The sequence below is a fragment of the Diceros bicornis genome, chromosome 9 (genome assembly GCF_020826845.1).
Source record: "Diceros bicornis minor isolate mBicDic1 chromosome 9, mDicBic1.mat.cur, whole genome shotgun sequence".
NCBI classification, from domain to species: Eukaryota; Metazoa; Chordata; class Mammalia; order Perissodactyla; family Rhinocerotidae; genus Diceros; species Diceros bicornis.
This window is the reverse complement of record NC_080748.1, coordinates 26121385-26146002: the sequence shown is the minus strand read 5'-3', so window position 1 is coordinate 26146002 and position 24618 is coordinate 26121385. Positions and strand designations below refer to the sequence as shown.

The 24618-nt window shown below is 44.3% G+C and overlaps 1 protein-coding gene across 1 annotated transcript in view; it reads left to right on the top strand.

Annotated features, from left to right (window-relative positions):
* Nucleotides 1–319: 319 nt before the first annotated feature.
* FAM124A (family with sequence similarity 124 member A) overlaps nt 320–24618 on the top strand; it is a 92385-nt gene continuing 68086 nt past the window's right edge. The window contains exons 1-2 of the mRNA XM_058548113.1: nt 320–453; nt 8647–8678. Of these exons, the coding sequence (XP_058404096.1) occupies nt 389–453; nt 8647–8678 (97 nt within the window). The 5' untranslated portion in view covers nt 320–388. The remainder of the gene's footprint in view (nt 454–8646; nt 8679–24618) is intronic.

Genomic DNA, 24618 nt, shown 5'->3' with positions numbered 1-24618 from the left:
ACATGCTTACACCCCGTGCACACACCCTTTTACGCACGCACATACTCTCGTGCACATGCACACAAAAGCGCGCACACGGTCACATTACGGGCACACACCCTTTTACGCACGCACATACCCTCGTGCACTTGCACACACACCCGCGCGCACACGCTCACACGGCCGAGCGGCGAGGGGCGGGGCGGGAGCGGCCACCGGTGCCCGGCCAGGCGCGGCCAGGAGAGGGCGCGGCGCGGGGCCCGCGCTGGCGCCGGAGTTGTTTGCCCGAGCCCAGGCGGCGAGACGCTCCGAGGGAGCCCAGCCAGCTCGGGCTGGGCTGCGCGGCCCGGAGGGAGCGCGCCCCGGGTTACGCCGGCGCCCGAGAGCGGAGCGCGGCGGGGAGGGCGCCATGGACCCCAAGGCGGGCGGCGGCGAGGAGGATGACTGCGTGGACTCGGGCGCCGAGACCGGAGGGTGAGTCGCGCCGGGCCGGGCGGTGGGTGGGGAGCGCTCCCCAAGTAGCGCGGCGGCTCCTCCCCAGCGCGGGACCTTCTTGGACACCCCCCCGGCGGAGCCGGAGCCGCCCCTCTCGCCGGGTCCCCCGGGGACGCTGGAGGGGCTGTGGCGGGCCCGCTCCCTCCTGGGCCGGCCCTGAGGGCAGAGCGCTGTGGTCTGTGGCTGCCCCGGGCAGGGCGGGCCCCACCCCGGGGGGAAGGAAAGTGGAAGGACTCAAGGTTCAGAGTAACCCCCCACACCCCACCCCACCCTCTCTTGCTCCCCGTTATCACTGAGATGATGTATAGTACCAGGCAAATGCACTGTGCCCCTGAGATCGTTGTTAGAGACGAGAGATGCTCTTGCACTTGCTTCGACCTTCCGCGAGGACTTTCTTGTAGCTCCGGAGCCCCCTGGAGTCCGGGATAGGGGTTTGGGGATGAGAAGAGGAAAAGAGGGTAGGGCACCGGCACCTAAAAGTCTTTCAGAAGTCGTCCAGGAGGATAACATTTTTCATTTTATGGCTTTATTGTGCTTGCCGAGATCTCCTCCTCCGCTCCCCCACTTCCCCACCGAACTTCCTCACCCCTGTGCGCACCTGTCCCAGCCGGAACCACTTGCCGTGGGTACAGGCGCGAATGAAGATGGTGCTATGATCTAGCTCTGCTTATTTAAAGAAGTGTGCTCTTTGCTTCAACAGACTCAAACAATTAATCCAAACCTTTGGAGACTAATTAGCCCTCTTCCAACAACACCGGTTTCCTGAATGTCTGTTAGGAGATGAATGTCACTGTCAAGGCTTCCACTTAGCCCCTATCTCGAGGATTTCCCTGTGCAGAGTCAGCGCTACATCCAGGATGCGTACCGACCCCGGAGGAAAGGGTGTCTTTTCCTATCAGGAGTAACCCTGGGGGAGGGCTGGAGCTGCCCGGACCTCAGAAAGCCTCATTCCTGGAAGATGGGGAGGTTTAAATTAGTCTCAGAGTTTGGCAACCCCGTGAGGGGCAGGAAGAGAGTCCAGGGCCAGAATGGACCTCGGGGTCTGACCTTGACCCCAGAATGGCTCCCTATGCAGCCCCTCCTGCCTGCCCAACCCCTCCCTTCCTTGCAGCCTCCACCCCCTCTCCTAGCCCAAATCTGGGACTTGACGCCCTAAAGCATTTACCCTGCAATGGGCTTTCCCTGTTTGGGATCACCCAAACTTGTGATGGTTCATGGCTCACTGCAGAACTCAATTACATTCCCCTGGAGTAACCTGATTCCAAGTACTGAACTCCCTTGCCTTTTCCCACAGTTTGTATATGGGGTATTTATCAACTTTCATTGAAGATGCTTGACATTTTTTTTTCCTGCCTGTAGTTAGCTGAACCATGAATAGAAGAAACAAAGCAAAATTAACCAGCTAATTTTCAGCTGGGTTAAAGAAAGCCTCAGCTGATCCATTCGTTTCCAATTTGCAGAGCTCACCTAAAACAGATATTTTTTCTAAGGGCTCTCTCTTTCAGAAGTAGAGAGGAAGCCCTGCCCCAGGAGTGGCATTACCCAGGATCCCAATGAACAGATGACAGATGCCAGGGCTCCTGGGAGGGGCTTGCTGAACATACTGACACCTGAGCTTCTGTTCTCTGCCTCTGTCACTAAAGTGTGCAGGTGTAAGAGGACAGAATTGTCTAAAGAATTCTTATTGCCTCCGTAGCATCCTTAAGCTAAAGATAAAGGTAAAATAGCATGCATTAAATAAAATAGTTTCAATGTATGCTTATTAGGCCTGTATTTGCCACGTATTCACGTATCCCTTGAAGTTTAGGTAGCAAAAAGCTGTTCCTCATTTCCCTGCTTCTCCAGGCCTTGCCCCCGGCTTGCGCTCTCCACCTTTCATAGAGCTGCCTGTCAAGACTGCATACAAAGCACTCAGTACGTGTTTGCTATTTATCTTTTAAATGCAAATCTGATCATGTCTCTCTCCCTTCCAAACTTTTAGTGGCTCTGTCATCTATAAAGTACAAAGAGTTTAGCGTGGCCTACAAGCCCCGATGTTATGGGGTCCCTCCCTGTCTCTCTGGCCTTGTTTCTCATCAGGTTCACCCTTGCACCCTGCATCAAGCCACATCCGTGGGGTGTTTCTGATTCCTCACCTTTGTCAAGCCGCCCTCTTCGCCAGCTATGTCCTTCTCCACCTGGCATGCCTGGCTGCCAGGGGAACCTCTACTCTTCTTTTAAGACTCAGCTCAAGTGACACATCTGCTAAGGCAGGGATCCTTAATTTGGGGTCCACGAAGTGCTTCAAGTTGTATGCAAAATGATGTGCTTTGTGAATTTTTATGAGAAGAGACTTATTTTTCATCAGATTCCCAAAGTAGCCTGTGAGCCCCTCCAAACCAAGTTTGGGCAGGGTATGAGAAGTTTCCTTTTCCACATGTGTGTGTGAGGTGTTGGGAGACATCCAAGTAAAGATGCTGAGCCAGCAGTTGAGTGTGTTTGTCTAGAGAGGAGGTCAGAGAGGAGGTCTGCATGATGACATTGCATTGGGGAACCATCAGCCTAAAACCGCAATTGAAGCCCTAGAAGCAGATTACATCAACTAAAGGTGATAGCAGACACTCAGCCAGCGCTTACTCTGTACCAGGTACTGTGCTAAGCCTGCACATATTTCAATAACTCATTTAATCCTTCAACAACTGTGTGAAGCAGGCACTATTTAAGACCAGCCTTGAGAAACTGCAACATTTAAATGTCAGGTAAAGGAGGATAAGCTGATAAAGGAGCCTGAGAAAAAGTAGGCATGGAATAAAAAAAGGAAGAATGTGGTATCCTAGAAGCCAGGGGAAGAAGGGGAAGAAAGGGAAGAGAGGTCAACTGTGCTACTGAGAACTAAGATGAGGAATGTGAGGTGTCTTCTTGTTAAATGGAGATGGTGAAGGAAGGCAGAGTAGCATTTGATGGTAGAGTGGTGGAGGCAGAAGCCAGATCAGCGTGGCTCCAGGAGGGCTTGGAAGGTGAGGGAGAAGAGAGAGCTAGAGCCCTTTGTCTGGAAAAGGGAGGGGAGAGTGGGGTGCAGGAAGGACTTCCTAAACATAGACAATAATTGGACAATAAATGCTCATAGGAAAGATTCTATAAAAAGGGAAAGGATAAAGATATAGGAGAAAAACTGATGTCAGCTTCCTGAAAAGGTGGAGGCAGATGGACTTCAGATCACAGGTGGATAGATTTGCTTTGGAGAGGAGGAGGGACATCTCTCCTCTTACAACTAACAGCAGAGAAGGAAAGATGGGTTTCCATTCCGTGCAAATGCAACCCCCGTCCCCCAGGAGAATGGAGATTTGAAACAGTTGTTTGGGATGTTGAGTGAGAACCCAGTTGAGTTTAGTTACGACACGTATATGAAGGTACCAGTCTACCTTGCTATTTATTTTCCTGCAGCAGTGCTCACCCAGGGGCAGGCAAAGAGAGACGGTGGGGGGTGGAATTATCAAGATTTGAGGGAGAGGGACTATTGCTGGGCTGGTGTGAACAAAACATAGGAGCAAGAGATTTGGAGGTATTGCTTGAGCTGATTATCGATCCTTTCAGCAGCATGATCAAAGAGATGGTTCCAAGAATTCATGGGTCCCACTGCCAGCGGGCAGACTGTGCTGATCACTTTGAAAGTTACAGTCAAAAGAGCAACCTGCCGATGCTCAACTCTCTGCCCTCAGTTTTCTCCTCTGTAAAATGGGGAAGACGATTATAGTACCCACCTCATAGAGTGGTTGTGAGAATGAAATTAGTCTATACGTATAAAGCCCCTGGAACAGTGCCTGGCATAAGTAAACCCTCAGTACGTTATTATTTCTCATCATACTGTTAATATTGTTATGAAGAACACTCCAAATGATAAACTTAGAGTTTTATGTAATAAAAATGTATATTTCCAGGCGCACACAAGACCTTCTGTTTTTTAACCACATCACAGTAGATGCTCTGATGCTTTTAAATGCCTTAAGCAGTTTGATCATCATTCAGAACATCTGAGAGACTATAGGACACGCCTCAATATTATTATTTTACGGATGAGGAAATGGAGGTTCAGAGGGTGCATGACTAGTTTGGCTAAATTGAAGCCTGGGTCCCCAGCACGCTTCTCCCCTAGTGAAGTTGCTTCTCAAGGAGCCATTTGATCTGTAATTAATTCTTATTTTCTGCTCAGACATTTTCTTTTGCTTGAAATGCTACCTTTGCTGTCTGACCCACGTAATAGAGGCCAAGACTAAAAGCAAACTAGTATTCTTCTGTGATGATTGATGTCATTTTGAAACTCCCATTTTCCACATCCACTTGAAGGCAAGCCTTGTGCTTCTGTATATTTTTTGTTAGAAAATACTGGCAAGTCAGCTACTGACCGTGGTAAACTATCTTAAGAAACAGAATCCCTTAACAGAAGGACAGGCAGTGTTGTAAACCCAAATAAAAGAATAAGTAAGACAAATGCTTTCTAATGGGTTTTCATTAGAGATGTCCCCCAGATTGGCCTCTAAGCCACTCTTTCAAATATGACCATACCTGATGGATTATTTTCATTCGAAAGTTTTGTCTGGCATTAATGGACCTCCACTTCTGTGTCAGCTGTCACCGAGCTTCTGAAAACATAAGGTCAGACCATGCCCTTTATCTTCGGGTGATTTCCAACTGATACTTTACTGTGATTTAAGAGATAAACACTTCACGGGTCTAGAGTTTATAAACATGTGGATGGGAAAGGATAGGTTGAATAAATTTTAAAATGGGACAGGTTTAAAGAACGGTAACAGGAAATCTTGCATAGAAGACAAGGTCTATCAGGTACGCTATTATCTTTGTGTTCAGGTGGAGCTAGTTAGCTCTAAATTACCACGGCGTCTAGTTCAATGGACTGAGAGTTAACAGATGAGGTCCGTGATGCATTGCTGTTGTACAGAAATGTCAAGATCAATTCTTATGCCAAGATTTTCCTGGAAAAGAGAATTTAGGAAGGTATCCGTTACATATACATAAATTGACAAGTAGGCTGCTTACAGTGGTAAACTATCTTAAGTGCAGACCCCTTTATATATAATCCCTGTAGGTATAATTGTAATTAAAATACACTCAAGGGACGGCATCTAACTTTCTATTCCTTATTGGCAAGATACTAAATAAATGTAATATTTGGAAGTGTGTCTGCTATATGTGTCAGGTGTGTGAAAATACATAATCCTTCTTTATTCTCATCTGTATCATGTGTCCATAAATTCATCCTAAAATTCATGGATTCACCTTTCATGGTTCGTTCTGGCAGAGTTGAATGTCTTATGCTGAGCCAGCTGGGTAAATTCTTAGGGTGTGAGACCAATAAACAGGATTCCCAAGACAGATACCCCACTCTGATTCCCTCCTACCCTAAAAAAGCTGGTACGTATCTCTCCAGAGAACCGTAGTCAATATCTGAAATTGTTTGAAAATATTTATGTGCAAAATTGTCTTAAGCTTTACAGTTTGGCTTTCACTGGCAGTATTTCCAGTAAATAATCTTTTGAGGTTATTTGGAATGTATTTTAAGAGCTATAAAAGTGTTCATACCTCGACTCAGTCCCTATTCCCTCTCATGATAATTTTTCTAAGGTAAAGAAAGTAAATATTAGGCTGTATTTGTAAATATCTCACTGCTAGGTGCTTTGCAAAAGTGAACAATTAGAAACAATCATATAGCCAACAAAAGGGAAGTGGTTGAATAAATTATAGTACATCACTTCATCTAAAATTACAATTACAGGAACTGTGTAGCAACATGTTATGATGGTGTTTAGTGAAAAGAGCAGTTTAAAATTGTATCTCTGTCATTATGGCAACTGTGTACAAATTACATAAACAGGATCAGAGGCTGGATAGCAATGTAAGATTTTAGGTGACTTCTTTCTGTTCGATTTCTGTTTTGATGGTACAGAGGGATGGAAGTTGGGGTGATGGATGAGACTGCAGAGCTGAGCGGAGGCCATCAGTCATGGAGAGAGCGGTTTATGTTGCACGCTGTCAAGCTGGTGCTTCATCTAGAGAGCGATATGATCAGATTTGTGCTTTGCAAAGATGGCTGCTGTGTGGGGAAGGAATTGGAGCAGGGCAAGAGTGACAGTCAGGAGACTGACCAGTTGGCAGGCCTGACCCGAGCCATGAGAAATATGGAGGGATTCATGGCAGGGGGCGTTAGTTATGCTAGCACCTGTCCTTAAATACTGCCGTGGCACTTTAAGATTCTTGCAATATGTTTCAAATGTAAATTTCATTCTACATACATTTCCATCTGTATGCAGATCTTTAAAATGTATGCATATGTGAAACCCGTCTGCCTCCGGAGGATTTGGAAAATCTTTGCTGAAAATACTGACAAATTTTTAATAATAAAATAAATAGTACTATCACACATTCTTATTGAATGTTTTATTTGAATTGTCTTGAAATTTCTTGAGCGTCTGGCCATCTTAAGATGATCATATTGTAATGGAATTGTTTTGTCGCTGCATCTACTACAGTGGGTGGATGTTGAGCATTCGTTGCATTTATATATAGTTACCTTTCTAAGTGTTGTTCTAGAGTTTATTTATGTCCTGCCTGATTCCAGAAAAAATTTAATGCACCAATGCTGGGGCGACACATCCTGAGTTTCAGAGTGTTACTGATCCTTGACTCTCCCATGTCCCTTAGCCAGTGTTGCCATGCCCTAGCCAGTCCGTTCTATCTTCTAGCTCCTTCCTTGCCACCGCTCTGCACACCGAGTTCAAGCCCTTATCATTCCTCACCTCCTGGTCTCCTTACAAATCGTGTCATTTTAGTTTCCTAATCAATAATATTAAAAAATTAGATTAGATCTAAATGGATGCAGTTTGTCGAGTATAAAGGGATATGCAAATGTTAGTAGTTGTTATTTTTTCCAGTTTTAAAATTCAGTGATTCTATGACTACTAAAGTATTTCATTTGAAGAGAGAAAACCACATGCTGTTTTTCTTCCATTTTGTTCCTCTACCGATAAATCAATGTATCATTTTGTGTGAGAGATGTAGGTCATTTTAACTAGTAAGAGGCGTGCTTTTTATGATTTTTTTTTTAAGTTTTCGTATATACTTTTTTAATGTGGTAAGAAACTCAATGGAGTGAGAATTGGATGATTCAAGAAAGGCAACATGAGACTAAGAAAATAAAAGGAGTGTGCATCTATAAAATTAAACATAATTAACCACTTTATTTGCATAACTATGTCCCCTAACTACTACCTTGGCAGGATAAATCCCTATGTGCCTGAGAGATTAGTTTCCTAGAGAGAATGACTTTGGGACACGGAGGAGGAGAAAACCTATAGTTTCTATACCAAATACATTGCCGGAGAGGGAAGGCTTAACAGCCACACAAGTAGAGCAGAAATTTAGCAGAGATTAAGCAGGCAGATCCTTGGCCAGATTCCCATCCTCACAGAGGCCGAATGCCAGCAGCTGATTTGTCAGCATAGAAACTAATGGGTAATTTCACTCTGGCCCTAACCCTGCCTTTTCACTTTCCCAATCACAGTCCATATCCTGTTACTCTCATATCCAGCAGGATTTCTTCTCCGAGGAAACTGAAATCTGTCAGACATCATTGTGGCTTTGTGTTTCCTGATGGTCAGCCAGACCTTGACCATGGAAACCCTCACAGCCCGGTTTCCCGCTCCGTCTCCCCAGGGTTCATCACTCCTCTGCTTATGGCAGCAAAGAAACGTTTCCCCATGGCGTGGTGCTAACATTTGAAGGGTTCGCATTTGCAGCGGTTTAACCTTTGGTGGCATCGTGAACTCTTTTGAGAATCTGTTGAAGACTTCGAGCCTTCTGCCCTGAAAAATAAGCTTCCATTCAAAAATTTGCCGGCAAATTTAGATGGTTCGGGATCCATCTGGTCTCCCATCTGGGAGATTCGCAGAACCCATATGAAGGACCCTTGATTTCTAAACTTCGAAGTTTTGGTTTCAAATTCAGGCATAACTTTATCTTGCACAAACAACCCTGAGCACTACAGTTTTTAATTTGTGGCGTTTCTTTACTGGTTGAATGCTACTTACCACGGGCTGTTTAAAATTCTAGCTTGAAAAAATCATTTGGATAAAGAAAAATAATGTCTAATCCTACTAATACTAAGGTTTTGTGTTTCAGGTCTGACTACAGCCACATGTCCTCCACCAGCAGTAAGTATGGTTCAAATGTCCTTCAGCATTGTCTTCATAGGGGGTCAGTCCCATCTATGTCCATAGAGAAGTCATCTGCCTAACCCATGCTCTAAGAGTAAGAATCAACGAAGGTATCCTTGCCAAAGAAGGTGACACAGGATCCTCTAACTCTGGAAGTGGAAGCTTTTCCTGGAGAATTTGATTGTACGTTAATTTCAGGACTAGATATGCCATTACTTTCCCTATGGAAATTCAGCCAGAAGGAACCAGCACACATTTTATTAGCCATGGATGCTCCTAAAACACCTTCTCTGAAGAATCTGAGGTGACTCATTCATTCAACAAACATTTATTAAATACCTACTGCCTGCAGGCTCGCAGCTCAGAGCACATTCATTGGATCCATGGTGGCCCCAACTCAACTGTTGGGCAAATTTCCTCCCTTGTATTTCTGTATCTGCAGGCAGGTATCATAGGTGATTATTATATATGGTGAAAAAATGATGGGGAATATGTTTATAAACATATGTTTCTGAGCATAAAAAGGTACCTATATTAAATATTAAATTACAAGTAAGTATATTCATGGAAAATTAGGCCTTATATCTAGGAACAATACACAGTGATTAAGATCACTACGTAAATGACCAAAGCCATCCAGATTGATTAAACACTTATTTTAAAATAACAAAAAATTGTCTTATAATAAAAGCCCTGATTTTTTGAATCAGTAAATACTGAATTTTTTTGTCCTATCTCCCTATCCTGTTAAACTCTTAATTCTAAATAGTTCCCAAATGGAAAGACAGTTAATTGGATTATTCTATTTATTGATGTTCAGGCTTAGTTTTCCTTTGCAATAAGAGACTGTGCAGAAAGCTGTATATCTGGACTTGTAATTTAGTTTCAAATTATATTTAGTCATTAGTATAACTGCACCGAGCAATTTCTGATCATTGCAGCCAACTGGAGACCCAATGTTGCCCCTTAGTTATTAAGAACCATTAGTAATAATGAGAAGAATGCTCCAGTGGTCTGCCTTCACTCCCTGAAGCTTTTGCATTCCTAAAATCAGAGGACGCTCTCTTGAACTCGCTCTCTCGGCCGCCATTTTCATTCCACTCAGTTTTGCCCAGAGGCTACATTTCTTTAAGAATGATTTTTGTAAAATACTTGCCCGAGGCCTTTGCTCAATTTGTAGCTCTCAGATCAGTCCTCTGGGGCACGACAAAGCGTCTCTCTTGTCAGTGAAACTGATCATTTGGTTTGGGATGTTTTCCTCTCCATTGCTTTAATTGCCATCTCTGAGTTGGAATTTCTCTCGGTGCAGCTGGGATCAACAGCCTTTTATTGCTCTTCCTTTTCTCTTCAAATATTTGGTGATTCCTGCCTCACTCTTAATTGTTGGGGCCTCTTAGTGAGTGGGGCTGTATGTGTGTCTTCATGCTTCAGTTAGGAGATGTATTTAGCTACAGATAATAGAGAAAAAATAATGACTTAAACAAGAAGGGGTTTGTTTTCCTCTAATATTAAAAAAAAAAAAAAAGGACCAGAGGAGGCAGTGCAGGTCTGGTGTGGAAGCTCCTTCTGTCATTCTGCTACACCATCCTCAGCTTTTGGCTTCTATCCTCAGGATTGCCTCAGGGTTACAAAATGGCTGCCTCCACCATAGCCATCACATTCTTGTTCTGGGCAGGAAGAAGGGGTGAGCAGATACTAATGGGCCCCTAGCTGTCTTTGCCCAGTATATTGCCTGGCCTGCATTTCCTCCCAGCCAGGAGCATAAATCCTGGCCACACCCGTACTCAGGAGAAGGCCCCTTAAGCAGACAGTGAAAGGTAACAGAGTGGACCCTTTCTGAAAAGAAACAAAATTTTTAAGTCTAGAGTCTTTAATCTATCCTTTAAAACATAGGTTCGACAGTGCTGCAATAATAAAAGTACTTTCCAAGTAGTTTTTAAAAATAGCCTTTCCCCACAAACTAGATAATCACACTCAGAGGTCTGAGTTTAGAGAAGGTTAATAAGTTTACTATCCATCCTGAACGCCTCAGTTTCAGGGTCACTCTCTCGGTCACAGCCGACTTGGTGCCGGCACCCTCTGTGTGACCAGCTTGGCGGTCCTGGGAGCAGCTCCTGTATCTTATTGTCATTCCACTGCTGTTTGTCAGCCTCTCTCCACTGAATGGCTTGTTCTGAATGGTTCCTGGTTCCTGATTGGGATTTGAGGACTGGTTCTAGCCATTGACTGTTAGGAAATGGATTTTTCTATGTCTGCGAGTGGTTCTTAGCATTCACATGATGCTTCTTTGCCTGTTTGTTCCTGGGTTCACAGGGGCATAAATGCTTCCTTGGGGTGAGCTAGGGGTAGAGTTTATTTGGCACACTTGGTTTCCATCATTACTAGAATTGTTAGGAAAGCTCCCTCCAAGAACACCAGTCACTGTTTAGTCATCGTCTCTTCTCTCAGAATGCAGGGGCTGCTTCCTCATGCTGTCTGCCCCTGATGGGGGAAGAAGAAAGGTCATCACCCAGAGAAGGTTTGAGAGCAGTGGTGTGGGATTTAGGTGTCCTCGGTCCTAGTCCCGGTTCCACCATGAACTAACAGTGTGCGCTCAGACAAGTCATTTACCCTCTCGGGGCCTCAGTGTCCTCCTCTGTAGAATGAGGTGATTGGGCTGGATGGCCTCTGAGGACTTATCCAGAAGCTCTGGGATGCTAAGATGTGAATGTCTTAGAAGCTCCTCTAAAAAGAGAGAAGAAGGGAGGGAGGAAAGAAGGAGTGAAGAATCGAGGAGTCTGTACCTTTTTTCTTTGTCCCAGAATAAGCATCTGGAGAGTGGGCATCCTCTCTGGTGGCCTGAAGCATTGATCCCAAAGTGAGGGCTGTTCAGAATCAGTCTGCCCTTCTGTACTGTGAGCTGCCTGTAAGTCTCTGGCAGCAGAGACATTGTGCTGAGGGGCAGCTGCTGCTTTTATCCCCTTCCCCGCCAAGAGATGGACAAGATATGGGGCTGAGGAGGGTCTATGGATCGTTGGGCGTCCTGTTTTTCCTCCACCTCATATATCATGGAATTGCATTTCCACTGACTGTGCGATGCCACTTTCAACTCTGGGGGGAGTGGCTGAGGGGGCGTCTGTAACGGATGGTTTGGTTTTGAGTGAATTTTTTTCTAGTTGCAACTGGTCCATTTGCCTTTTTTAGATTGACAAGGCAGATAGGCTTTTCCTTTCTGTTTTCTGCAAAGCTAAACACACTGTTAGCACTCAGGAGATCTCAATAAATCATAATGCTTCCTAAGGAAGATGAATTTAATTTGTACTCTCAGAATTTTAGGTTGTTTTTCCAGAAACCTAGTTAGAAGATCATCAAGCCACTATGTATAATTTGCATTCTTAATTGATTTAAATAAAAAGGGGAAATTTTATAAACAAGATAAAAAAAAAACAATAATTATACCAGGGGAAATAAATTCAATGCTAATGAAACTCCTATCATGTGTGATTGAATATTTCTGTTCAAAGTGAAGATTATGATCATACTTGGAGAGTTACTCTTAGAAGAGGCTGGGAGCTTAAAAATGGTATTTTTAGGGGGCCGGCCCCATGGCCTGGTGGTTGAGTTTGGCGCATTCTGCTTCGGCGGCCCGGGTTCAGTTCCCAGGCGTGGACCTACACCACTCATTGGGGCCATGGCGTGGCGACGACCCACATACAAAAAATAGAGGAAGATTGGCACAGATGTTAGCTCAGGGCGAATCTTCCTCAGGAAAAAAAAAAAAAAGATATTTTTAGGACAGTATAACATTTCTGGAGGATCTCTAGCCCCAGGATAATACCAGTAGGAGGTGGTCAAAGAATTAACTAGTTCTCTATCTTTGCGACTGTTCTCCAAGAGCCTTCTCTATTTGCCCTCTTAATTTGGGCCCTAAAACTGTTCCTTTTCAAAACTCAGGTATAATCATTAACTCTTCACCTGGCCCGTATAAACCGCCAGTGACGGCAGGAATGCCTTGCAATTTTCTGCCATTTCATACTTTTCAAAGCACAAATGGTAAAAGATCAGTTGAAGTGATACAGAGGGCCCTTGGCAATGCCCTGAGGAAGTCTCTGTGTCTGAAATTTTGGGGAAATGGCCATAAATAGTGAGTTCTCCTGATCTGAGCCCAGGACCACATACCGAGCTGTGCAAGAAAGGCACACATCATGCGTGGGTGGGAGTCCCTCAATCCCTTCTTCACCCAGCCCTCAGGTTCCTGCCCTCCTCTTTTTTTCCTAGCGTTCTTTTCCTAGCTTCCTGCTCTTTCCTTCCAGTGACTCAGGGAGCTTCCCCGTTTCCTGCCTGCATTCTCCCTGCTGGCTCCAAGCTTCCACAGGCTGTAGCTTTGATGGAGTTCTGTCCCCTCGGCTTTCCTGGGGCTGCCATGTCGGTGACCTGCCCTTGAGGGCAGCCCGGACTAGGCCTGCTGGTGTTGCGGGCCCTTGGATACACTCTTATCTTGAAGGAAAAGCGTCAGGTGGATCGCAGGTGTTTTTCAAATAGGAACGTCAGGGTGTCTTAGTTAATGGCAGGGCACTTTAGCTGATCTAGAGCCACCAAGGGGGTTTGTCAGTTCTGCCTCACTGCTCTGTCTGGGAGGACATTTCATCCTTCCTGAGGCTGCCTTTTCTCGCAGGCACATCTTTCCACATAAATACTGCCTTCTCTCTTTCATTTCTCAGTAGTTTCATCATTTTCTTGCAGTTTCAGGATGCTGAAGCATAATACATTTTGATTTGGTCTTTGGCCATATCTGTGCCACTCCTCAACATGGAGAGAAAGATAAACTCTTTGTCATTTAGTTAATAAACAGATGTAAGGAGCTTTAAAGTCAACACATTGAAAAGATATGATTGCATACTGTAGAACTCATCACTGATGGGGAATATTTAAATATATGTGATCTGTATTGCCATATCCAAGAGCTAAATTCAGACTTGGGGTAATAAAATATTCATTATTTTCTTTCTGTTTTTATTAGAGGAGATGACAAGTTATTGACATGCTTTTTTCATTTTAGAGCCAGTTTTTATCATGTCTCCAAAAAAGGAAGATCATCATTTTGGAAGAGATGGTAGTAGCCAATTTAACTTTGATCCATTTGTAAATTTCATAGTTTTCAGTTTTCTCTTCTGTGTGCAATACTTTCCCCATTTTAATTTTCAGAACAAATATTATTTCAGCATCTTATTCCATAAGATCTAGGCAAAACTCAAATCTATTCATTAATCCTCATGAAGAATAATTTTAGTCATTGAACCTGCTTAATTTTGTGATCAGCATGTAGTTGGCAATGTACACAGGTCTGCAAAAAGACTAAAAACATCCACCTGTTCCATCCCCAGCTTCACGCTCCTATTCCAGTAAAAGCATCACAAGAAAAGTCACCGATTTTCTCTAAATTAGAATATAGCCTTTTAGACAAAGGTAGTTATGGATGGTAATACGGTCTTTAGGAACCAACCTGACAAGTATCTTAAGTATCTCAGTTCAGGTCCATCAGTACTTTCATTCATTTTCTACTTTTTCAGTTTCCAAAGGGCTCATTAGTAATACTAATGACATTGTTTGACATAGTGTTGTAAACCCAACAGTTGACATAAAACAGATCAAAGCATCAGGGAAATGGTATACATATTTCCAAGTGGCGGAAAATCAGGGTTTTGAATTTCTACTCTACTGCTCCATAGAGCCAGGAGTGCTTGACTGTGCAACTGCCAACAAATGAACCCCAAATAAGAACTGTCTCCATTTTTATTGTGTTTAAGACCCTGTTCTGGCACAACAGTCATGTTCATGTGCAGAACTATTCTCAAAAGAGACTCAGAGTGAGCTGCTGCATGGCTGGAATGACTCTGCAGCTCTAGCAGGGCTCTCTGTGAGTGGCCTTCTATTGGATGATGGCATCACTGATAACAAAGTCCTTCTCAATCTGTGACCATGGCTGCTAGAGATCAATCGGAAACCACTAAGACATTGCGCGCATGGACAGATCAATATGATTTCCTTTTTCAGTCTGTCCTCTTTTGTGGCTCTGCCTTCCAAAGTGACCTTAAGATTAAAGCTTTTACTCAGAAGTATCTATTGCATTCCCTGGTATGGGGCATCTGGTTCCCCTACAGCTGCTGCTCCTGTAGCTGTGTAAGAAAGAATCCTTAAGGCTTCTTCCCTGCTCTTCCTGATGCACTAGTCTCGCTCCAGCTTGCGCTAACTATGGAGAGAGGCCCCTGCTACTGGTGGCTCTTCCCGTGCCCCCAGGCATTGAGGCTTTCTGTGGCAAGTATGGCTTCAGGTTTGAGACACTCGTTATGTTCCTGGACCTTCCTCTTAGGGCTGGAGCCATTTAGCAGGTAGCTTGTAGGTGACACTAATAAAAAGACCACAGTCCTGAGTGTGTCATTTTTGGCAGGTGTGGGTTTTGCAGTCACTCAAGTAGAAGCTTGGCTGCACCCTGAGAGCCACAGAATGCCAGCTGCTGCAGGCCGGGGTACCCACTCACTCCCGCTTTGTCAGCTGCCCAGGGAAGGTATTCTTGGCCTGGCAGAGCACATAAAATCACCAAACTTGAAAGCTTGCTTCTCAGAGTGTGGCCCATGGACCACTGCATCAGCATTACCCTGAAGCTTGTTAGAAATGCAGAACCCCAGGCCCCACCCCAGACCTTCTGAGTCAGGTGAGTGTTTGTACTGGAATTTTGAGGAGCACTGATCTAGCCCATCTCTCCAATAAGCAAGACTGCTATTAAATCATCCCTGATAGATGTAGTTTTTCCGGATTTCTTACTTTAGATTCCCATTTTTAATGGTACAATCTGTAGGCTTTAGGATTTGCATTATGTCTAGATGAGAAAAATTTTCACTTGATAAATATTTAAATTATTTTATTGATAATGTAAAAGAAGAAAATTGTGTTCCTCCACTGAGTGGTTTATTTTAAAACATGGGATATGTCCTTTATCAGGCAAGCTAGAGGTATTTGTTTGTTTGGGGTTTTTTTTTTTTTGAGGAGCAGGCGGCAGCCTTATCTGTAGGATCATGGAAGTAGCAAATGAAACCTGAGAGATGAATGAAACTACTGAAGCTGAAAGCACGGGTGCACTTATACTGTTGTTTGACAGTGCAGGGTCTGTATATTCAAAATCCTCTGAATGGGAACCTGAAAGGCTAGACAATATTACTATTTGACAGTTGATAAGAAAAAAGCAATAACCAAAGATACGCATCAGGAAATAAAAGGGTGAAGACAATATACCACACTGACAACTCCTTTGATGCTTTGCTCCACGGGCATACATTTCCAAAAATATTTGATGTAGTCCTTCCGTCTTCAAAGATAAGTTTTAACTATGTGACTTCAACTACATAGAGAGTGTTGATCTCTACCCAGGATATGAAAGAAAAATGGAGACAGATTTCTCATGACCACACATATTCCTTGAGAAGCTGAAGTGACGCTTCAAGGACATCTGGTCTACCAGGGTTGAAGGAGGGAACAAAAGTGAGTAGCTGCCATTGCACATTCCCCTGACATGCCTGGTGCTTTTCTCAGTTTTAAAATTATTATTATTACCCAAATAATACATAGTCATTGTAGAAAAACCAGAAAATACAGATTAACAAAAAGAAGAAAACTCAGAATCCTACCATCCAGAAACAACCCGTAGTCATAATTTGGTGTCTGCCTTTATAGATTTTTTTTCTGAGCATCTATATTCCTATAGATATGTATTATTACCAAAAAATGGTATTGTATAGTTTTATAGTCTAATTTTCTCACTGAGTACATCATGAACATCTTTATATATCAGTAAATTTACTTCTACAATAGTTTGAATATCTATACAGTATTTCATTGTATTTCTGCACTGTATTCTCCAGTGCCCTCTTGTTGGTCCTATATGTTACATTCAGTTTTCACTATTATAATAAACAACATTGCCAGGAATATTTTTGTACAAAGTCTCTGTTCATATCCTTCATTATTTCCTTGGGATAAATTCCTACATGTGGAATTGCTAAGGTAAAAAGTGTATTTACTTTTTAAAGCGTCTGATCCCTATTGCTAGGTCCTTCTCCAAGGGTACTGTTTCACTGTCCCACTGGCATGGATGAGAGTGCCAGGGTCTCATAAAAATTGTGAAATTATGGACGAAAAAAGGATATGGATTGATACACATGCACACATACACACAATACACACAATAACATTGGGCAAAAGTGCTCTGAAGAGTAAATTATAAACAGGGAGACTCTCAGGTTTTGGAGACCTGCAGGTGGAAGTCTTTTCTGTGGCTCTCATTTGAAGGATGGTATTGATTACACTCCCGCTCCAACCCCAGCCAGCAATAACAGCCACAGCAAAGCCATCAGTGCTCTGCATAGGCTATATGGAAAGTATTTCCCACCCAGTAGACAATTTCTATCTTTATTCCACATCAATATTGTTGCCATTAACTTCTGAGGGGATAACAAGTTGGAAGTATTTGGGGAATGTTGTGCAAAAAGCCAAGTCATATCCACTAAAGGTTACAATGTTCGGAATTGTCTAGGAAAGCGAAGAGGATCCCATCAGTCTTCTGTCCATCCTTCCTCCCTTCCTCCCTTCCTATCTTCCTCTCTTCCTCCCCTTCCTCCCCTTCCTCCCCTTCCTCCCTTTCCTCCCTCCCTCCCTCCCTTCCTCCCCTTCCTCCCTCCCTTCCTCTCCTTCCTCCCTTCATCTCCTTCCCTTCCTCCCCTTCTCTCCTTCCTCCACATTTATTAAACTTCTATTTTGTACAACACTCTGGTTGTGTAAGGGAAGGAATATTCCATCTAGTCTCCCTCCCCCTTTTGTTTTTATCTCACCCTGACATCTTCTGACATTATTATTGGTTTGAAAACGTAGTGAAGCTGAGCTATTCAACCTGTGCTTGCAAGACCTATTTTTCCTTCGTTGTAATAAGAATAGTTGTGAGAAGTCTTTCCTTTGTCTATTATGGGGAGAATTGGGCTTCCTCTGTGGTTCCTTATTTAGTATTTCATTGCCTCAGGCTAAAATGAGCAGAGTGAGGCTAAAATCTGTGGGGGGTCACAGACAACCTAGACTCAGAAGTTGGAGGTCTTCTATGAGATGGCATGCTTAAGGGTCACCAGCAGTTGGATTGTAACGCTTTCTACTATCTGTCGAGAACTCTGTAAGAATCTTCTATTATAATAAGTATGAATTTTCAGTCACAAGCCCGGGTGTGAAAGGAGACCTGCTGTATTTCTCTATAATCGAGCTGAACTTTGCTCTTGAGCTGCTGCCCTCACCCCATGGCAAGTGAAGGCATAGGTCTGCTCTGGGATCTGTATGCCTGCAAGGCTCAGCCCAGTTCAGTACATGATGCTTTCTCAGAAACCTTCTGGCATTCACCCTTTGGTCAGATCCCTTCTAGTCTTCTTCCCACCAGGAGCTGAAACTTGACATTCTCTGAGCTGCAAAAGCCACCCTTGCAGCATTGCACGTTCTTCTGTACTTCTGCACTGTGATTCGTGGGGTGAACCCTCTGCTCTAGGTTTTTAGCCTTTTGTGGCTCAGAAAGCCTTTTCTGTCTCCAAAACCCCAGCCCTTGCAATAGAGAGACTTGCCCTTCAAGACTGTTTCCTCTGCTATGACCCGAAAATATCTGTAAATTCAGAAACTTAATTATGGCTCTATCTGCCCCCACCCTCCCTGAAGCAATGAAAGGCCCAGACTCTGCAGGTGGAGGGCCACGAGGCAATAAGAAAATTGTAGGTCAGGAAAACTTTGATTATTATCTCTGAAATTCATCCGCTGCATCATTTAGTACTTATCTCTCATTTTATGTTCATCTTATATTTCTCATGTGTGAACATCTTGCCTCCTCAGTTAGGTTGTGAGCGCCCTAAGGGACCATGTCTCCTCTGCTTTGCAGTCCTTGGTGCCGTTAGCAGGAGTGGACACCTCAGAGCTAGGGGTAGCTGAGGTACAAAGGGAGAGCCCCAAATTGGGAGTTGGGAGATGTTTGTTCTCTTTCTAGACCTGCCGCTGACTAACTGGTCTACGTGGGGAAGTCACCTGATGTCACCTGTAAAATGAGGGGGCTGGACTAAATACCTCACCCATCTTTAATTTTCTTGTCATGTTCTGTAAGCTTGCACACATTTTCTAAGGAAACGTGGAAACAAGGACCAGGGACGTGTCCGTGTCATATTCAAATTGGCAAAGCATTTGAATATTTCATTAAATTTTAAGCAGAAAAAATGAGTCCACAGGCTCCATTTCCTTCATTGTTAGTTTGATCATGAGCAAAACCCGTGCCAGATTTAGTCAGTGTTTTTTCTACTACAGCGTTCGGGATATATTTTATAAACACGTCTGTAGTGTTTTTTTCCTAGAACAGTTGTAATAGCTGTTCATTGTTCATTTGACTTCTCAACATCCTGCCAGAATAAATCTCTTTGTAAAATAAATCTTAATTACTGTAATTGTGAGGATTCCTCCTGCTAGCTTGAGTGTAAGCCGGAGAGGTCTGGAGTTCCTTGATGAGCAAATCCTTGGGATAGGTTTTGGTTAACATCCTCCTCTTTTGTCTGTTTTGTTTTGATAGATGTATTTCACTTCTTAAAACAAGATGACTATCCTAATCTTGTTGTTTGCAAGCCCTGCTGCCTCGTCTCCAAATCTACAGGATTTTATTGAAGTCCTGGCTCTCTCAGGATGACTTTGCTATGGATGAAAATGACAAGACATAATGTAGTTTAGAAAGAATTGAAATTACTGTGTAGAAAAAAAGGGTTCTGTGTAAAATGCTGAAATCTCTTCAGTCATTTTGAACTCTTTAACTTTTATACACAAAGGATCTTAGTACATTAAGTGTTAGACGTTGGTGTGCATCAGACCTGTTCTCTCATAAACTTTCAAAATCATTGTAGTCCTAAGGACTTAGATAACTATGGTATGTAAGTTTAAGTGTTTCTAGCTGCCTTTATACCTTCTAAGACTAATTACTTATCAACCTCCTGGTCCTCTTCCAGAATTTATGTCAAGCTACATTGGAATTTAAAGTGTCTTTGCATTTCTCTCTGGTTAATGTCTGGCCTTTGCTTCCTCCTCCTCTTCTCATCAGGAGGTTTGTTTCAGAATGAAGTTTAAAAATACATTTAAAGTAAAATGGATGTCCCATTTCCACATGGAAAAAAATGCAGGATATCTGAAATATCTGCTTCACTTTCTATATTATTTCTTTCTTAATCGTGTCCTGCTTTCAGAATAAGCTCAGGAATACGAATCACACATCCAGATCCCTGACACTGTACCTGCAACAGATGATGAAAATTGAGAGAGCAATCAAATACTACAGTTATCACAAAGCCATACTTCGTACAAAAGCTTGAGAGGGCTAAGGGTCAGAAAGATTCCTTATTAGTCTCCTCTGTCAAATGAAAATACAGGTTTTGGCTTAACCATTTCAGTCTATATTCAATTCTTCTATTCAGGAAAATTCTGTGAATTCAGGCTGAGAGAGAACCTTATTATCTATATTATGAATGAAGTTTGGATCCCCTATGTTAAAACTCTGCATGTCACTTCATTGCCACCAGATTCCCATTATTCGCAACCCTGCAATTAATTTTGACTTCAGTTTGGGGCTGGCATTGGGACCAGCCTTGCCACTTTCACAGCCCAAAGTTCTAGGCCAACCAAAGGCCTTGTCAAAATCATAAAATTACTAAGAATTGAGAAAGTCTGAGATTTTATCTTAAGTGTTGGCAGGGGCAAAGGGGTAGTTCAGAAGTACGAGGAACTGGCTTTAATTAAAAAAAAAACTGAAAAAAAGAGATGAAGCCAGGTTATTCATTGCATTCTGGATGAATAGACTCTCCTGGGAAGGAATTTGGAAGCCACTTTCTGAGAGCATTTATTTCAGGCATTCTGGGAAGACCATGCAGCTAAACGGGGAGGCTGGCCCTCGTGCGGCACTTCACAACACAGTGGGTTTGTGTTCATTGTCACTCTGGAGTCTCTTTCCCTCTCTCTCTCTGACCTAATCTTTCTTCACGGAGTCAGCCTATGCCCTGGGCATGTCTCTGTTGCACACCTGATCCACTGTCTTACCTGGGTTTTATGCCACCTCATCATGTGAGTCTGGTTGACTGACCAAGTATCCCAGCCCCTGAACTGTTCAGTGCCACAGAGTGGGGCTTTAGAAATGCAAATAAGGAGGTTATTTGACCTCATGCATATGAGGTTAGAGGGTCTCAAGCCAAGCTCCAGGGCCAAATTCCCTAAACCAGGCAGCCTGCAGCAGCTGGAGGTGCCCTTGTTCAGATTCTGTTAGCCTCCTGGGGGCTTAGGGAACACCGAGGTGCTGGCAGTGCTTATGGCACTGGGATGGTGCATGGCAGTTTATTCAGTTGATGGTAAATGGTGACGGCTGCTGCCTTGGAAACCTGTTACTATCCCCACAGTGAAGGTGGGTTTGTTCAGTGAGTTGTCTCTTGCACTTAGCTACCTGACTTCATCTTGTGTATTTGTTTGTTGTCTATCTCCCCCACTAGTATAAGTTCCAGGAAGGCAGAGATTCCTCTATTCCCCACTGCATCCTACAGTGCCTGGCACAGAGTAGGTGCTCAATAACCATTCCTTCATTAAATAAATGATTGCAACTGAATTGCCAATTGTCGGTGATAAATTATGGATAAAATGACAGAGACATCAATCATTGCCCCAAAATTCTAGAAAGAGGTATCTGAGCTTGTGATACCCTGAGACCGGGCCAGGTGTTCCCTTTGGAACGAGAGATCTGCACCTTCAATTGGGCATGCCTGCTGCTGGAAGGAATTGCTTTGGGGACACCCCAGTTCGCCAGCTCTGGGAGGAGGGATGGTCTGGAGGCACCAGACAGTGCAGGCGAGGCTGGTGTGAAGCCCCAGGAGGCAGAGAATGGCAGTGAGGGGTCCCAGTGCAGGCAGCGCTGAGACAGCCAAGTGGGAGGTCCAGCATCAAGGTGTCTGTCAACAGGCAGAAGGACCTGAGTCCCCTCCCCCTCCTCCACCAGGCTCAAAGTTAGGATGTCCGTGCAGGTCACGGATTGCCAGAGACTGCCCAGGCGTAATGGTCAGTCCATTCACAGCAGAATCCCCCCCACGTTGCCTGAAGGAGCTAAGCCACAGTTTGAGAGCCCAGCCGAGCTGGCTGAGGTTCAGGGCAGGACACGAACAGGACGATTATAAGGATGGCAGCCTTGAGAAGCGAGAAAGCGTCTGGTGGGGAACACAGAGACGTCGCTCTTCTCTAGCCGAATGGCCTGTGGCAAGTCAGTTAACATTTCACCTGCAAAATGGGAGAGAATACACTCTTATCATGGTGTTGTTTTAAAGATTAAATAGAATAATATGTAAAGCTTTTAGGACAGTGGCTGGCAAATAATAAGAGCTTAATACATGGTTATTGTTGCCTACATTGTTTTCTATTGAGAGACCAAAAAAAGGGATATACGGGAGAGGTGAAATACTGGGAAAAAATGTAAGAAATACTCAGGTTAATAATACACTTTCTGCCTCATAGAAGGACTGAATTAGTGCAGTGCTCTACTTAAAGTTGTTTTCATTTTACGTTATCAGAGGAAACTCTAATTGTATATAATCAGATGAAAAAGAATCTTCCTTCTCCCCTCGGGAAGTACAAACTAATTTGAAGGCTTTGTTAATATTGTGTGTACAGCTCCCATCCTCTGACCAGCTCTGGGGAAGTCCATCCGTTGCCCGGTTTGTTTTTGGTCTGTGTCTTGCCCTACCTGAACAGGTGCTCTCTGAAGCCCTTTGAGAAGGCATGTAATAGATACGATAAAGGCAGAGCATACCCCACAGTCGTGGCGTCTCTGCCTCTCCAGGGAGATGGAGAGGCTTTTCATTTATCACACAATCAATTATTCACCTTTTCTCTCCTTCCCCTCAAACACTTGGTTTCCTATCTGGCTCACAGAGGGAGACTTTCTCTGGGCGTATGTAACCCTAGCACCCGATGACAGTTTGCAGCTGCATCCTGTGGCTCTTTGAGCCTGTTTATTTCAGGGTCACGTGCAGTGGGAACATGCTGGCAATGGCCAGAGCATACTAATGCCCCCACTCATTCTCCTTACTCATCTCGGGGCAGGAGTTTAGCCACTTACATCTCCCTGGTTCAGGCGGTGCAAAGGGGTCTCTGGGGTGGGGTCTCCATCTTCCTCTCTTGCTCTTGGCTGCATCCCGAGCTGCCGGGGCAGGCGAGCTGGTGCTTGGTGGAGTGCCGTTCGGCCCCACCCCCTGCTCCGAGGCCGGGCATCTTGCCCTTTTGCAAAGCTGTAAACATTCATTCATCCGTGCAGGCTTCAGCGTGGTCTTTGTTACTGCTCTCTGGGAAACCTTTGTGTGGCCGATAGAGGTAGCTTGCTGCCGAGCACCCTGACAGCTCTGTCTGGGAGACTCAGAAGCTCCCTTAGCGCAGGCCTCTCCCTGCCCAGGCCTCTCACGCCAGTCCGTGGGCCTTCTCTGTGTCGCTCCTGCTTTTCTCTCACTGTTGCACCCACCTGCAGTGCTGGCCTGTTTGAGTTGCCCTTGAGGGCAGTGCTCAGATGTAAAGACCTGGGCATGTGCCATTGGAGAGGCAGTTTCTGGATTATTCTTCCTCAGAGACCCAGGGCCAGAAGAAAGAGATATAAATGGGTGTCCACGATATGAAGCTATTGGCTGGTAGCTGAGAAGCCAGCCAGTCAGAAGGAGGCAGGAGAGCAGTGGTGAGGGCATGGCCAGAAATGGCTGGAGAGTGACAGCTGCTCATGCTGCTGGGAAACACATACAGCAGAGAGGGTGAGCACGCTTCTCTGCAGAACCATGGGTGACTATGCACACAGACCTCAGATGCTGTGTGGCCTTGGCAGGTTACTTCACCTCTCTGTGCCTTGATTTTCTGCTCTCTAAAATGGGGACAATAATAGTGGCCTCCCCCAGGGTTGTTGTGAGGATTAAAGAATTCATACATGTAGAACACCGAGAAAGTGCCAGCCCACAGCAAATGTAATACACGCGTGTGTTAGCTAACATTGTCACCCCATGTAGACGACCACGTGCACCCCCTGAGAGTGGGGTCAGGATCTTCACGGGACTGCCTGACCGCTCTGACAACTCCTTTTCCCAAACACTCTTTCTACAACACGTGTCCTTGTTCCCCCTCATAGAAATCATCTGTAATTTTCTCAAGTCAATTTCTTTATCCCCAAATTGTTCAAAGCCTTTCTGCCCCTTTCCATTTGTATTGAGCATTCATTAACATTTAGCAAAGTCACATGTCTCTACTGTTGGGCGATCAAGGCACCATGGAAAAGTGAAATATTCATTTTAGGTGGTTGTGGTATCTTCTCCTCCCTTTACTGGAATTACTGACGGGCAGAAGATTTCACTGGTTTGCATTTTCACCGCTTTTGTTCCTACTGCACTTCTGCTGATAGTGGTGCTAATGTTCAATGAATCAGAAAGTAGCCAGGTGAGCAAAAAGAGCCGGCAAAGAAAAGGACCAGAATAATCCATGAATTCGGTTTGTTTTGTAAGCCATCGTCATGGATTTTCACAGATTGAAATCAATATGAGGGTACACACTTACGAGATAACTGCATAAAAGCAAGAATGTGGTCTAAAGGTAACTGGCCCATCCTTAAAGTCAGCCCATCACCTCAGCAACGCACAGGTCCATTGCCAACAAGACACCCCTCTTGGAAGTCATCCGGGCATCTCAGGACAACATGGCTGAAGTGGAACTCCTTATCTTTCCCCACAAACCTGCCCTTCTTCCTCTATTTCCTATCTCAGTTAAGCGTCAGCATCAGACTAGCTTCTCAGGCCAGAAACATCAAGGTACACTCCTTTCCTGCTTCTCCTGCTCTCCGCCCGCAGGCCTGTGG